Source organism: Pristiophorus japonicus, chromosome 17 (assembly GCF_044704955.1).
Source record: "Pristiophorus japonicus isolate sPriJap1 chromosome 17, sPriJap1.hap1, whole genome shotgun sequence".
In the NCBI taxonomy this organism is placed as follows: domain Eukaryota; kingdom Metazoa; phylum Chordata; class Chondrichthyes; family Pristiophoridae; genus Pristiophorus; species Pristiophorus japonicus.
The window spans coordinates 20,852,799-20,866,997 of NC_091993.1; the positions used below are offsets into that span (position 1 = coordinate 20,852,799).

The 14,199-nt window shown below is 46.8% G+C and overlaps 1 protein-coding gene across 2 annotated transcripts in view; it reads left to right on the forward strand.

The window, feature by feature from the left end:
- Nucleotides 1–13,636, forward strand: part of kif7 (kinesin family member 7) — a 38,463-nt gene extending 24,827 nt beyond the window's left edge. For both annotated transcript variants that reach the window (XM_070858455.1, XM_070858456.1), the window contains exons 13-18: nucleotides 1,177–1,353; nucleotides 3,533–3,748; nucleotides 5,592–5,798; nucleotides 6,773–6,971; nucleotides 8,515–8,679; nucleotides 10,200–13,636. In XM_070858455.1, coding sequence (XP_070714556.1) covers nucleotides 1,177–1,353; nucleotides 3,533–3,748; nucleotides 5,592–5,798; nucleotides 6,773–6,971; nucleotides 8,515–8,679; nucleotides 10,200–10,615 — 1,380 coding nt within the window. In that variant the 3' untranslated portion in view covers nucleotides 10,616–13,636. The remainder of the gene's footprint in view (nucleotides 1–1,176; nucleotides 1,354–3,532; nucleotides 3,749–5,591; nucleotides 5,799–6,772; nucleotides 6,972–8,514; nucleotides 8,680–10,199) is intronic.
- Nucleotides 13,637–14,199: the final 563 nt, after the last annotated feature.

Consider the following 14,199-nt stretch of genomic DNA (forward strand, 5'->3'; position numbering starts at 1 on the left):
GCAGATGACACAAAGATTAGTGGGAAAGCGGGTTGTGTAGAGGACACAGAGGCTTCAAAGAGATTTAGATAGGTTAAGCGAATGGGCTAAGGTTTGGCAGATGGAATACAATGTCGGAAAATGTGAGGTCATCCACCTTGGGGGAAAAAAAAACAGTAAAAGGGAATATTATTTGAATGGGGAGAAATTACAACATGCTGCGGTGCAGAGGGACCTGGAGGTCCTTCTGCATGAATCCCAAAATGTTAGTTTGCAGGAGCAACAGGTAATCAGGAAGGCGAATGGAATGTTGGTCTTCATTGCGAGAGGGATGGAGTACAACAGCAGGGAGGTCCTGCTGCAACTGTACAGGGTATTGGTGAGGCCGCATCTGGAGCACTGTGTGCAGTTTTGGTCACCTTACTTAAGGAAGAATATACTAGCTTTGGAGGGGGTACAGAGACGAATCACTGGGCTGATACCGGAGATGAGGGGGTTACCTTATGATGATAGATTGAGTAGACTGGGTCTTTACTCTTTGGAGTTCAAAAGGATGAGGGGTGATCTTATAGAAACATTTAAAATAATGAAAGGGATAGACAAGATGGAGGCAGAGAGGTTGTTTCCACTGGTCGGGGAGACTAGAACTAGGGGGCATAGCCTCAAAATACGGGGGAGCCAATTTAAAACCGAGTTGAGAAGGAATTTCTTCTCCCAGAGGGTTGTGAATCTGTGGAATTCTCTGCCCAAGGAAGCAGTTGAGGCTAGCTCATTGAATGTATTCAAATCACAGATAGATAGATTTTTAACCAATAAGGGAATTAAGGGTTATGGGGAGCGGGTGGGTAAGTGGAGCTGAGTCCACGGCCAGATCAACCATGATCTTGTTGAATGGCGGAGCAGGCTCGAGGGGTTAGATGGCCTACTCCTGTTCCTAATTCTTATGTTCTTATGTTCCTACCACGGCCCCTGTGGCGAGGTGTGGGTGGGGTTTGGGGGAATTTTTTGTGACGTTTCCCCCTCACTGCGGCTACTCACATTAGGGGTTGGCACGCGATGTGTCCGGGTGCTGACAAAATTGGGGGAAGTGCAGCGAAAGGCCTGTGGATTTTCGAGGCCCTTGATTTCTTATGAGGGAACGGCTGCTTTTTGAGCCCTTGCTCTGAAATGGCTATTGACGATCCATTTTGTTTGTAGAAAATTGAGGAGCAGAAAAGGTGGTTGGACACGGAGATTGAGAAGGTTTTGGAACAACGGAAGGCGCTGGATGACCTGGAAGAGGAGCTGAACAAACGGGAGACCATTGTCGAAAAGAAAGAGGCCTTGCTTCAGGAGAAGAGTGGGCTGGAGAGCAAGAGGCTGCAGTCCAGTCAGGTGAGACTGCAGGAGGCTGTGCTCGAGTCGGGCGAGAAGCTGTGCTTTCATCAGGCGAGAGATTGAGAGGGTGCAATTCAGTCAGGTGGACGAGCAAGGGGCCGAAATTGCCCGCCGTCGAAACGGGGCACACCTACCATTTTCTAGGTGCTCCGTCCGCTCCAGTGCATGGGGGCGGACATGCTGCCGATTTTCAGCTCCTTGGTTTCTGTTTCCGGTCGGAGCGGTGTTGGTGTCAGGAGAGGGGCAGAAGTGCGGTCGGGACGGACGTGTGGGCAGAGTGGTCGCCACTAACGGGGTGGGTCGGAGCAGCCGACGCTCCAAGTCATCAGCGCGTCGCTGATGGCGTCACAATGTCCCTCCCCTTCAGTTAAAGGAGAGGGCCGATGTGAACTCTGCAGCCACTTTGGTGGCAAACACTGGGTCATCAGCGAGGGTTTTGCCGGGGCCAGCGACCTGGCACCCAAGAGGGGATGCTAGGCTGCATGTTGGCGGTCCGGCCTGAACCCGCGGGCATAATTGTCGGCCCAACTTAGCAGTTGGCCGACAGTAAATAATACAATGACGTCTGAAAAGCGCTTTACAGCCAATGAAGTGCTTTTGAAGTGTAGTCACAGTTGTAATGTAGGATGAGGTCCCAGGTTTGCTCACTAGTCTGCATTGAGCGAGCTGATCTTAGCTGGGGTATCGGATTGGGCGCGACAATTGGCTTCAGCACCCCCGGGCCACTCAGCCAAAAAAGGGGTACCGACCGAAAAAGCTGTCGGGGGCACCGATTGGCGGCAGCGCTATTCCCACGGGGCAATTCCACACGGAGCAATTGCCACAAGGGGTCGTCGCCGGTCAGTAAGTGGTCGGTGCGTGCACAACGTGGCGGGAAAACGGACAGGATGGTCCCCTACAGCGCTCCAAAACGAAAGGAGGGCAATATACAAAATGGCAGCCTCTGCGACAACTGAGCACCGAACCGTGGCTGCCTCTTTGAGGCGGTCACAGCCCTCATAGAAAGGGGCAATTTCGGCCCCCAAGATTCTATCAATTGAGAGCCTAAGAGGGCACTATTCAGTTAGGTAATAAAAACAAGACCCTATTAGGTAAAAGAATGAGACTGAGATCCTATTAGGGCCTCAGCTTTAACGCCTAACCTATCAGTTATGAGAGTTAGAGATCACGAGTCAAGTGCATACAAGACTATCAAAGTTTCATTTTTCAAATTTTGTCCCATCCTCTCCTGGAGGAGCTGACTCGTGATGGATATGGTTCTACTAGTGTCAGCAGCCCTTCCTTATCTCGTATATACTGTGCTATATATGTAAGCCTGGACAATGGATATTGTCAGGGTATTCAGCTGTAATCTTGCCGAGCCTGATGCCCAGCAGGAAGTTACTGGACACTGATCAGTAGTGGGAACGATGGCTGATTTTCCATTCCGCAGCCCAGGGATGCTGAAGCCAATTGTAGCGCCCAATCCGATACCCCAGTTTAAGATCAGCTCGCTCCATGCAGACTAGTGAGTAAACCTGGGACCTCGTCCTACATTACAACTGTGACTACACTTCAAAGGCACTTCATTAGCTATGAAGCGCTTTGAGACGCCCGGTGATTGTGAAAGACGCTATATAAATGCAAGTCTTTCTTTTTCTTTATGGACCTGTGCTACACTGTAACACATTTAGCTGCTAACATCAGGTTCATCATCATCATAGGCAGTCCCTCAGAATCGAGGAAGACTTGCTTCCACTCTTAAAATGAGTCCTTAGGTGGCTGAACAGTCCCAATACGAGAACCACAGTCCCTGTCACAGATGGGACAGATAGTCGTTGAGGGAATGGGTGGATGGGGAGTCTGGTTTGCCGCACACTCCCTCCGCTGCCTGCGCTTGGTTTCTGCGTGCTCTCGGCAACAAGACTCGAGGTGCTCAGCGCCCTCCCGGATGCACTTCCTCCACTTAGGGCGGTCTTTGGCCAGGGACTCCAAGGTGTCGGTGGGGATGTTGCACTTTTTCGGGGAGGCTTTGAGGATGCCCCTGTAACGTTTCCTCTGCCCACCTTTGGCTCGTTTGCCGTGAAGTTTACAAAGTAAAAGGTAGATTTTCTGACTTTGGTTTGATTCATTTTAAGGCCTCAATATGTTGGGTATTTCTTTCTCCCCCCCCGCACCCCCCCCCCGCCCCCTTTAGGCACTGAGCAATGACATTGTGAGAGTGTCGAGCCGGATTGAATCTCTGGAGAAGGAACTGTCGGAGAAGAATGGGCAGTTGCGTAACGGCAGTGCCAACAACCAACAGGAAATCCGCGAGGAGATCTCCAACCTGCGACACGAGAAGGATCAGATGGTGAAACAGCGCACCGAGCTGGATGAAAAACTGCGGATGGGAAACCTGCTGTCAGCAGAGGTGCGGCCCGTTGTGAGAGAAACCAATCTGTCCCCTGCCGCATTGTAACATCAAACAGAACCACTCGTATGTTAGAATAATAGTTCCACCGTGTTGGCTAAATAGTGTGTCCCTGAAACCATGTATTTCCGTCGAATGCATCATCATAGGCAGTCCCTCGGAATCAAGGAAGACTTGCTTCCACTCTAAAAATGAGTTCTTAGGTGACTGAACAGTCCACTATGAGAACCACAGTCCCTGTCACAGGTGGGACAGACAGTCGTTGAGGGAAAGGGTGGGTGGGACAGGTTTGTCGCACGCTCTTTCCGCTGCCTGCGCTTGGTTTCTGCATGCTCTCGGCGATGAGACTCGAGGTGCTCAGCGCCCTCCCAGATGCATTTCCTCCACTTAAGGCAATCTTTGGCCAGGGACTCCAGATGTCGGTGGGGATGTTGCACTTTTATCAAGGAGGCTTTGAGGGGGTCCTTGAAACGTTTCCCCTGCCTACCTTTGGCTCATTTGCCGAATGCACAAAACCCTAGGTACTCATGAGATGGCTGGCGCAGAGCCAGTTGCAGCCTACTCACTGCACAACAGAATTGATGCGGTGTAGCTGAGTTACAACACAGTGGATTGTATATTCATGCACAGTATCTGTCGTACACTCCCAGTATAAACCTCTTTCTGTCTATGTATTATGTAAAGTTTTGAAGTAGAGAACACTTACTATAAATGACATACTTCTTATAATGCTTTCTTTATCACTTTGTAAGAACATAAGAATTAGGAGCAGGAGTAGGCCATTTGACCCCTCGAGCCTGCTCCACCATTCAATAAGATCATGGCTGATCTTCTACTTCAGCTCCACTTTCCTGCACTGTCCCCATATCCCTTGGTTCCCTTAATATTCAAAAATCTAGCGATTTTTGTTCATAACATTCCTATAGTTGTTAAACAGTATATAAAACCATGGGAGATCTGCTAGTAAGCTAATATAAATTATGTTTTGAAATGCTATAATAGGTCCAAAAATTGCAATAAGTTAGATGGACTGATGACTGACATCCCCTCAGCAAAGGTCTGGTTGGCTCTCTAGTTGCTATGGTGCCTGTGGTTTCAGGGACCGTTTAACTGGTGTCTTTGAGCCTCCTGTTCACCGGTGGCTGGTTTTTGAGTTCTTTCTCTCCTGAAGGTGTTGATTTGTGTTGGGGTTCCACAGGTGACTACTGCCCTCTGGTGCCTCACCTAAGTCGACACTCTTATTGTGTGAGCTCAGTAGCCCGTCAGGTAGTGCACTTCCCAGTTGAGCCATTTGGGGGCACTGGTGTATGCTTTTCAATGGCACTCAAGAGAGACATTGTTAAAATGTAAACACTATCCGTTCAGCTGTGCATTGGTACAGAATAGTTCTGTAAAATTCAAATCTCACACACCTTTCAGCCAGGACATAAAACTATGCTGCAGTTACAAACTTCTGTCTAATGCTAATATTTATTTTTTAAAGTATAAATATTCAAGTATTTATCCAATTCCCCATTAAAAGTTGCGATTGAATCTGTTTTCACTACCCTTTTCAGGCAGCGCATTCCAGATCACAACAATTCCCTGTGTAAAAGTTCAGATTTATCTTGTCGCATTATAGCATATGTGTGCCTCCGCCCATTGCTCAGTGGGTAAATTAACATTTCAGATCGATGACTCTTCAGAGTTCTGATGGAAGGTTATCGACCTGAAACCTTAACTCTGTTACTCTCTCCATAGATGCTGCCTGACCTGCTGAGTGTTTCCAGCATTTTCTGTTTTTATTTCTGATTTCCAGCATCCGCAGTATTATTTGTTTCAGCATTCTATTGTTGCTCTCCAGGAAGAAAGGATCCTTTTCCAGCTGGATGAAGCTATTGAGGCACTTGATGCAGCTATTGAGTACAAGAACGAGACCATCACACGTAGGCAGAGGGTGCTGCGTGCTTCTGCCAGCATGCTGTCCCAGTGCGAAATGAACCTGATGGCAAAGCTGAGCTACCTCTCAGCATCTGAAACCAGAGCGCTGCTCTGCAAGTACTTTGACAAGGTAAGTAGCTTATCTTCTTTTAATGTGTGGATCTGTTCACGCCCCCTTCCTCGTCACTCGCTGACCCACATTGGCTCCTGGTTGAGCAGTGCCTCGATTTAAAAATTCTTATTCTTGTTTTCAAAACCCTCCATGGCCTCGCCCCTCCCTATCTCTGTGACCTCCTCCAGCCCGACAACCCTCCAAGATCTCTGCATGCCTCCAATTCTGGCCTGCCCCGCTTTTAATCGCTCCACCATTGGCGGCCGTGCCTTCAGCTGCCGAGGCCCCAAGCTCTAGAATTTCCTCCCTAAACTGCTCCGCCTCTCTACCAGTGTTCCCCTCTAAGCTGTGTGTGCGCGCAGCCATGCAGTGATCTGCAAAGTCCCGCGCAGGCCACTCACAGGCTTTTCCATTGTAAATACCGCGCATGCGCAGAAATTTAAAGGGACCACGCATTTAAAGAAACAGACCACGCAGAACGAAGCACAGCTTACGGGGAACCGTAGCTCTCTTTCCTCCTTTAAGACGCTCCTTAAAACCTATCTCTTTGACCAAGTTTTTTGTCACCTGTGCTAATATCTCCGTGTGTGGCTCGGTGTCAAATTTTCTTTGATAACGCTTCCGTGAAGCACTTTGGGAGGTTTTACTATGTTAAAGGCGCCATATAAATGCAAGTTGTTATTTAGTGTTCCTTGTTTATTCCCCAGGGGAGCCATGTGCCACAGTTTGCCTTCTCCAGACACAGCTATTTTCAGGAGAGGAGTAAGGGAGTACATATGGGGGAGGAAACAATAAAGTGAGCATTGACTGTTCCCCTTCTGGCATTGTGGGAGCCAGCATTGGGCTCGGACATTTTGTCGCCGGCGCAGGTTGTTAGTAGCGCGGCTCGCGCCCTGCAGCCGTACATCGCTTCTTGGTCAGGTGCAGCAAGCAGCAGTGGGACTGCGCTCTATGCAGCGTCCTTCTGAAGCAGTGCCACTGTGTTCCTGCAGGTGGTGACACTCCGCGAAGAGGAACGCAAGACGCAGCTGGCGTTCATGGAACTGGAGATGCGCGCGGAGGAGCAACAGAAGCTTGTTTACTGGCTGGAGGCGGCGGTGGAGCGCCAGCAACTGGAAACGGATCGTCGCCTCACTCTCCAGCAGAAGGAGCACGAGCGGAACCTGCAGCTCCTGCTGCAGCACTGCAGAGGTAGTGACTGACTGCATCCACGGAGCATGCACAGCGTGGTACACTGTTGCGTATTGTGCCCCGGTGCTCTGATGCGATATGGGCACTATCGTGATGCATATTCTTTTATACTGCATGTATTCTCTTATTTCTTTTAAATTTTATTAATTATCCTTTATGATGACAGCGTTATGGTGTAGATTCAGATCAATTGTGAGTTGGCTTGAGTTCCTACAACTCATTTCACCCTGGACTGTTTCCCATTTGACAGAAGCACCATCCAGTACAGCTCTAAGAGTGTAAAAACATAAGAAATAGGAGCAGGAGTAGGCCCAACGGCCCCTCGAGCCTGCTCCACCATTAAATAAGATCCTGGCTGACCATCGACCTCAACTCCACTTTCCCGTCCGATCTCCATATCTCTTGATTCCCCTCGACTCCAAAAATCTATCTATCTCAGCCTTGAATATATTCAGAAACTCAGCATCCACAGCCCTCTGGGGCAGAAAATGCCAAAGATTCATAACCCTCTTGAGTGAAGAAATTCCTCCTCATCTTAAATGGCTGACCCCTTATCCTGAGACTGTGCCTCCTGGTTCTAGACTCCCCAGCCAGGGGGAACAACCTCTCAACATCTACCCTGTCAATCCCCTTCAGAATCTTGTATGTTTCAATGAGATCACCTCTCATTCTTCTAAACTACAGAGAGTATCGGCCCATTCTATACAATCTCTCATCGTAAACCATATAAAGCAGAACGCCACAGGTTCAACTCCCAGTCTGTGCTGAGTTAACTGACTTTTGCCAGGCAGTGGTAAGAGTACTTTAATCAACCTCAGCGTCCCGGGTTAAAGAAGGGAAAAATTATCCTGGCTTCCTTCACGATCACTCCCGACCTCTATACAGGAAGTGCATGGGTGGGGATGTCAGATGAGAACAGAATTGGGATCACTTGTGAATTCCCCCAGTTGACTATCATGTTGACACTCACTATCTAGGCTCACAAACGAAGAACAGTCAGGAGGTACCAGAAGTTGGTTAACATCCATGAAACCGTACCATCGCCACATGTCAGAACCTTTTGGAAAAGAGAGGGAGAATTGGCAGCAAAAAAGATTTTGTCTAAACCACTGGCACCTGGTGGAACAGTTCCAAAACCTTTGTGGTCATAAGAACATAAGAATTAGGAGCAGGAGTAGGCCATTCAGCCCCTCGACCCTGCCCCACCATTCAATGAGATCATGGCTGATCTTCTACCTCAACTCCAGTTTCCTGCACTATCCCCATATCCCTTGATTTCCTTAATATCCCAAAATCTATCAATCTCTGTCTTGAATATACTCAAAGACTGAGCCTCCACAGTCCTCTGGGGTAGAGAATTCCAAAGATTCACCATCCTCTGAGTGAAGAAGTTTCTCCTCAACTCAGCGCTAAATGGCCGACCCCTTATTCTGGGATTGTGACCCCTGGTTCTAGACTGCTCAGCCAGAGGAAACATCCTCCCTGCATCTACCCTGTCAAGCCCTGGAATAATCATTATTCTATTTCTGTCGTCTATTCACAGGACAAATGGATGAAGGAATTGCTGGGAGTCAGAGGCAGTATGAGGGCTGGATCCAGACGCTGGAAAAGGAGCTGGTCTGGTATAAACGAGCCAACCATGAGCTGAACCTGAAACTGAGAGAGCTGTCCAGTTATCTCTTGAATCAACCAGCTGAGCAGAGCAAACGTAAGGAACTCCAATTAAACTGCAGCTTCCTCGCGGCCCGTTCTCAATCACAGGAATCTTTGTATTTTACCCGTAGAGCAACCAGTGCATGCAACTTTTTTGACAAAACATATGTTACATTTGCTAAAGAGGGAGTGTGAGTGATAGTCTGTCTTCCTCCGTTATAAATTTTATTTAATTCCTCCTTATTTTCTGAGTTCTCATTTTCAGACGTTACTGTTCTTAAAAAAAAAACCTGTCTATGAGTGAATGTTAATGGAAGGTAGAGTAATTAGAACTAGGGGGCACAGTCTCAGGATAAGGGGTAGGCCATCTAAGACAGAGATGAGGAGGAATTTCTTCACTCGGGGTTGTGAATATTTGGAATTCTCTGCCCGAAGGCTATGGATGCTGAGTCTCTGAATATATTCAAGGCTGAGATAGATAGATTTTTGGAGTCTAGGGGAATCAAGGGATATGGAGATCAGGCAGGAAAGTGGAGTTGAGGTCGATGATCAGCCATGATCTTATTGAATGGCGGAGCAGGCACGAGGGGCCGTAGGGCCTACTCCTGCTCTTATTTCTTATGTTCTTATTTAATGCACGCTGGCCTGTGACACCCTTTATTTCTGTCATCTTTTCCATCAATCCCAAGTGTCTGAGTGAGTGAGGTGGATTGTGCTCCTTCTGTGGACTGCCCCTCAAATCTGAATCAGACCAATGATTAATGATATTTAAAGCCCCTGTTGGTGCTCGTGTTAAATATGAAGAAGAACTTTCATTTAAATAGCACCTTTCAGTAGTCCTGTCGTGTTTTACAGCCAATTAATTATTGTTGAAGTGCAGTCACTATTGTGATGTAGGCAAACACGGCAGTAAATTTGCACACTGCAGACTTCCACATACAGCAATGGGATAAATGAGCAATTACTCAGCGTTGGTGATGTTGGTTGAGGGATAAATGATGGGCAGGATACTGGGGGAACCCACCCCACCGTGTTCTTCCAATAGTGCCATGGGATCTTTTGCATCCACCTGAATAGGCGGACATTGAACATCTCATCTGAAAGGTAGCATCTCCAACTGTGCAGCACTGTCTCCTTACTGCACTAAGTCTCAGCCTACCTTACATGTTCAAATTCTGCAGTGAGGCTGGATCCTCCAGCCTTCTGATTCCGACGTGAGAGTGTTACCACTGAGCCAACCTGACACTTTGAATTTCAAAAAGGCCCCAGGGTCAGATTGTCACTCACGGTCCTTCACATGTTGTTACCGGTAGTCACAGTGCCACAAGCAGGCTCCGAATGGAGGTCAGATGGTGCCCAGGAAGGGAGAGATATCAAGTAAAGTGAGGTGCGTTCACCAGGGCGCCCCTGTGCATTTCTACACATCTGACCATCCAATGATGACCTGGATGCAGGGCCCAGCCGTGTAATGGCTCAGGAGAGAAAGAGCATGTGTGCCCTCAAAAATAAATCGCAGATTGCTTTTATGCTGATCTGGGAGAAAACTGAAATAATGCCCATTCTGATCTGTTTCAGGTCTTGGAGTTGTTGGCAGAGCTCCACTAACTGTCGACCGAGTACCCCCGTTACCTGGAAAAGAAGAAAGCGGGAATAATATTCCATCAGAGCAAGTATCGGTGCCATCGACCACTCCAGAACAAGTTCCCAAATCCAAGGAAGAGCTCCGAGATATGGCTCACGCGCCATTGCCACCCACTTGGCGAAGGTCATCCCTGCCAACAGAGGATCAGCCCGGGTTGGAAGAACTGAGACTACGGGACTCACTGGAGCATCCATGCAATAGGGTGGTGCAGCCTGCAGAGGGTGCCATGCACTGGAGTCTCGCACCTGGGCAGAAATCCCAGAAAACACTCAGACAGGCAAGCCTCAATGCAAACATTCCTTATTTCAATCCTGGGATCATTGACGTCCGGAAAAATCCAGTGGGATAGCCGAACAGTTGGATACCACATGTGATGTTAAAGAATTCATTAGCACAAATGCCCACTGTGCAGTCAAGAAAACGCAATGCTTATGAAGAAAAGCACTTTTATTCCAAAATGTTACAAAAATCTAGCAAGACGACATTTTAAAGCAGAATTGTGATGAAGCTTTGGTGAGTAGGCAGAAATAGAAAAAGTAAACTTGTTTCAATTCACTTTTCTTTTTTATAAAAAGAACACAGAATATAAAGAATAACATTGAGATTAATGATTATAACAGTGAAGGTGAAACCCAAGGACAGAATATCTCAGCAAAATAAAGGATCAAAAATACCAGCACTGGGTGACTATATCCCCTGGCTAGAGACAACCTGATCACACACAGCGAGGAAGCTGCAGAAGCCACCATGAGTTCAAGAGTTTAGGTTTAGAAAACATAGAAAATAGGTGCAGGAACAGGCCATTCGGCCCTTCGAGCCTGCACCACCATTCAGTATGATCATGGCTGATCATGCAACTTCAGTACTCCGCTCCTGCTTTCTCTCCATACCCCCTGATCCCTTTAGCCATAAGGGCCACATCTAACTCTCTTTTGAATATATCCAACGAACTGGACTCAACAACTTTCTGTGGTAAAGAATTCCATACGTTCACAATTCTCTGGGTGAAAAAGTTTCTCCTCATCTCGGTCCTAGATTGCTTACCCCTTATCCTTAGACTGTGAACCCTGGACTTCCCCCAACATCGGGAACATTCTTCCTGTATCTAACCTGTCCAATCCCGTCAGAATTTTATATGCTTCTGTGAGATCCCCCCTCATTCTTCTAAATTCCAGTGAATATAAGCCTAGTCGATCCTGTCTTTCTTCATATGTCAGTCCTGCCATCCTGGAAATCAGTCTGCTGAACCTTCGCTGCACTCCCTCAATAGCAAGAATGCCCTTCCTCAGATTAGGTTTGATAGCTGTTCTCACAGGGAAGGATCAAAATCATCGGATCTCCTTTTTTTTTTTAAGTGTATTAATTTGCTTGCGTGTGTGTGTGTCCTTGTGCTTTGTTCCTGCGTTGTGTGTGACCTGTTTGGGTGGCCTGTGCTTTGTGTGCGTCAAGTTGAGGAATTGTGGGAATCTGTGGGACGCTTCTCCACTTTGCTGTTTAAAGCCCATTTTACACCCCAGTATATCCTAATCTGGTGTAGCGGACACCTTGCATTACCTTAAGAGAATGCCTAATCCCAGTTTTGGAACTGACCATTTTTTTATAGTTATCTGCCAAATGCTGGTTGTTAGAATAGCAATCAAAATGGTGGTACAACTATCAGTTATTTTTTGGTTACGTGTTTAGATGACACATTTCAACAAGAAACGAATCATGAGTCTACATAAAGCAATGATTTTGAAGTTGTAGCAGAGTGGACAACTCTTGGTTGTGAGGCTGAGAATCAAGCATGCTGAGTCACTAATATTCTCCAGAGGAACAGTTTACAACTTGATTCTCTAATGTCTTTTATAAAAGCTGTCAAGACATTAATTTATGTATAGGGCTGGTGGGTGTACTGGATTTTGCCTCTCGGACAGAGATTTAAATCCAGCCCAGATTGATGGGATGAAAGTCTCCTCTTTCCACTGGCTGTAACGGTCTATGTGAAATGAGTTTGGGCAGTTTCAGTTCAATTCCTGATGGGTACATGTCCACAGAACAAAACTGTTGTGAACTTGCCAGTCTCATTCAGAGAGGCCACAGGCTGGCTGTTGTTGGAAATGAGAAAACACCATACTGTTGCATTTGGGGCTGAGGCACATTGTTGGGGTCGAGGGAGCTTTATTCTGTATCTGACCCAGGAGTGCTTGATAGAAAAGTGTAGAGCAAACTTTACTCTGCATCTAACTCGTGCTGTACCTGACCTGGGAGTGTTAGATGGGATGACACAAAGGTCGGTGTACGTTGCATTTAACCCATGCTCTACATGATCTGGATGTGCTGGATGAGGCAATGTAGAGGGAGCCACATCTTGATTTTCTTGGCCGTATCATCCAGAAACAATGGTTCAGCTTCCTCATGTACCCTGATGAAACCCAGCTCTACTTCTCCACCATGTCGGTCAACCCCTCCACTACCTTTGTTGCCAGACTGATTGTCCGCATAAGTCCCAGCTTCCTCCGGTCAAACACAAGGAAGATTGAAGCCATTGTCTTCTGCCCCTGCTGCATACTCTATAGCCTTATGACCAATGTCACCCCCCCTACTCAGCATTGTCTCAAGACTGTGCACTACCTTGGCGTCCTATTTGAACATGAGCTAAGTTTTGGATCCTATATACTAAAATAGAAAGTGCTCCGTTCTCCAGAACTAACATCCTTTAGCCTGCTGAGCAAAGAAAAATCACAAAACGAGGCATGTTCTGACACTATAGGGGACCCACTTAATGCAAAGCATCTCTAGTGTGAAAGTCCTGAAGCTGCACAATGCTGCTTGGATGCATTCTGAGCTTGCCTTTAATGTGGCAATCGGGGGTTGAGCTTGACTGACACGATCAATTTGACCTCCATACTCAGCTATTCCAGCGGAGAAAATTGCTACTTGGTGCTGGGCAGTTCATAGGGCAGGAAAAGAAGCAGTGCTTTAGGAGGTGACAACAAGGTAAGGATGTATGAGGTGGGAAAGAAAGAAATCTCAAAAGAAGACTCGCTTTATTTTTGTAAACTTTAAAAACTTTATCTAACTGACAGCCAGGATTATGGTTTACAAAATTAAACATGTAATCTTTAAGGTTTACAAGATTGAACATGTAATCTTTGGCTGTCAAAACGCTCTTTAAACATTAATGCTAAGAACACTTTCGAACAAATAAAAAGGAGTTCTGCCTTTTGTAAGTATTTTAAAATTGTGTACAGTGACTGTTTCTGCTGCATGTACTGTTTTGTATTTTTTTTATTCTTGCTGTACAACAGATGCATTTTTGCTGCTTTGTTTTAAATAGAAATGCCACTCGTTTCTTTATTGCTGTCTCTCGGCTTCCTGCTTACAGAAAATGAACCGCCATGGTTGATGTGAAGCCAGTGTTGTGTATAAATTCTCTCAGTGTATCAGTGTATATTCTCACACTGGCATAGTTTCTCAAATTGATGCAGTGCTTGTGTATATTCTTACACTGACACAGTATCAGTATACATTCACACAATGATACAGTACCGATGTACATTTTCACATTGCTGTGTACCAGCTCAGGGGTATCCCACACTTTTCGGGGTGTTTTTCTGTTGGGTAAGTTTCTGTGCAATTTGGAGGGGGTGGGGCAATGATGCAGTGTGTTTTCATTGGTGCTGTGTTCAGGCCATCCCTTCTTCTGTAGGGGTGTGTTGTGGGTTATTGAGAGGGCACTTGTTGCATAGGTCTCCAAAAAGGCAACCTCAGGCCGCTGGCTACTTTCCTAGTTCTAGGTGGAGTCCTTGCATCACATGCTGTAACTGGCATGTGTCCCATGGTATCTAATCCACATAGTTGTGATGGGAAGATTAGAGTTTTGCTAAATTTTTTGGAGGGGGCGTGGCCAGATCAATCTTTTTGCAGCTATCATTAGAGTTGTGCTAATCT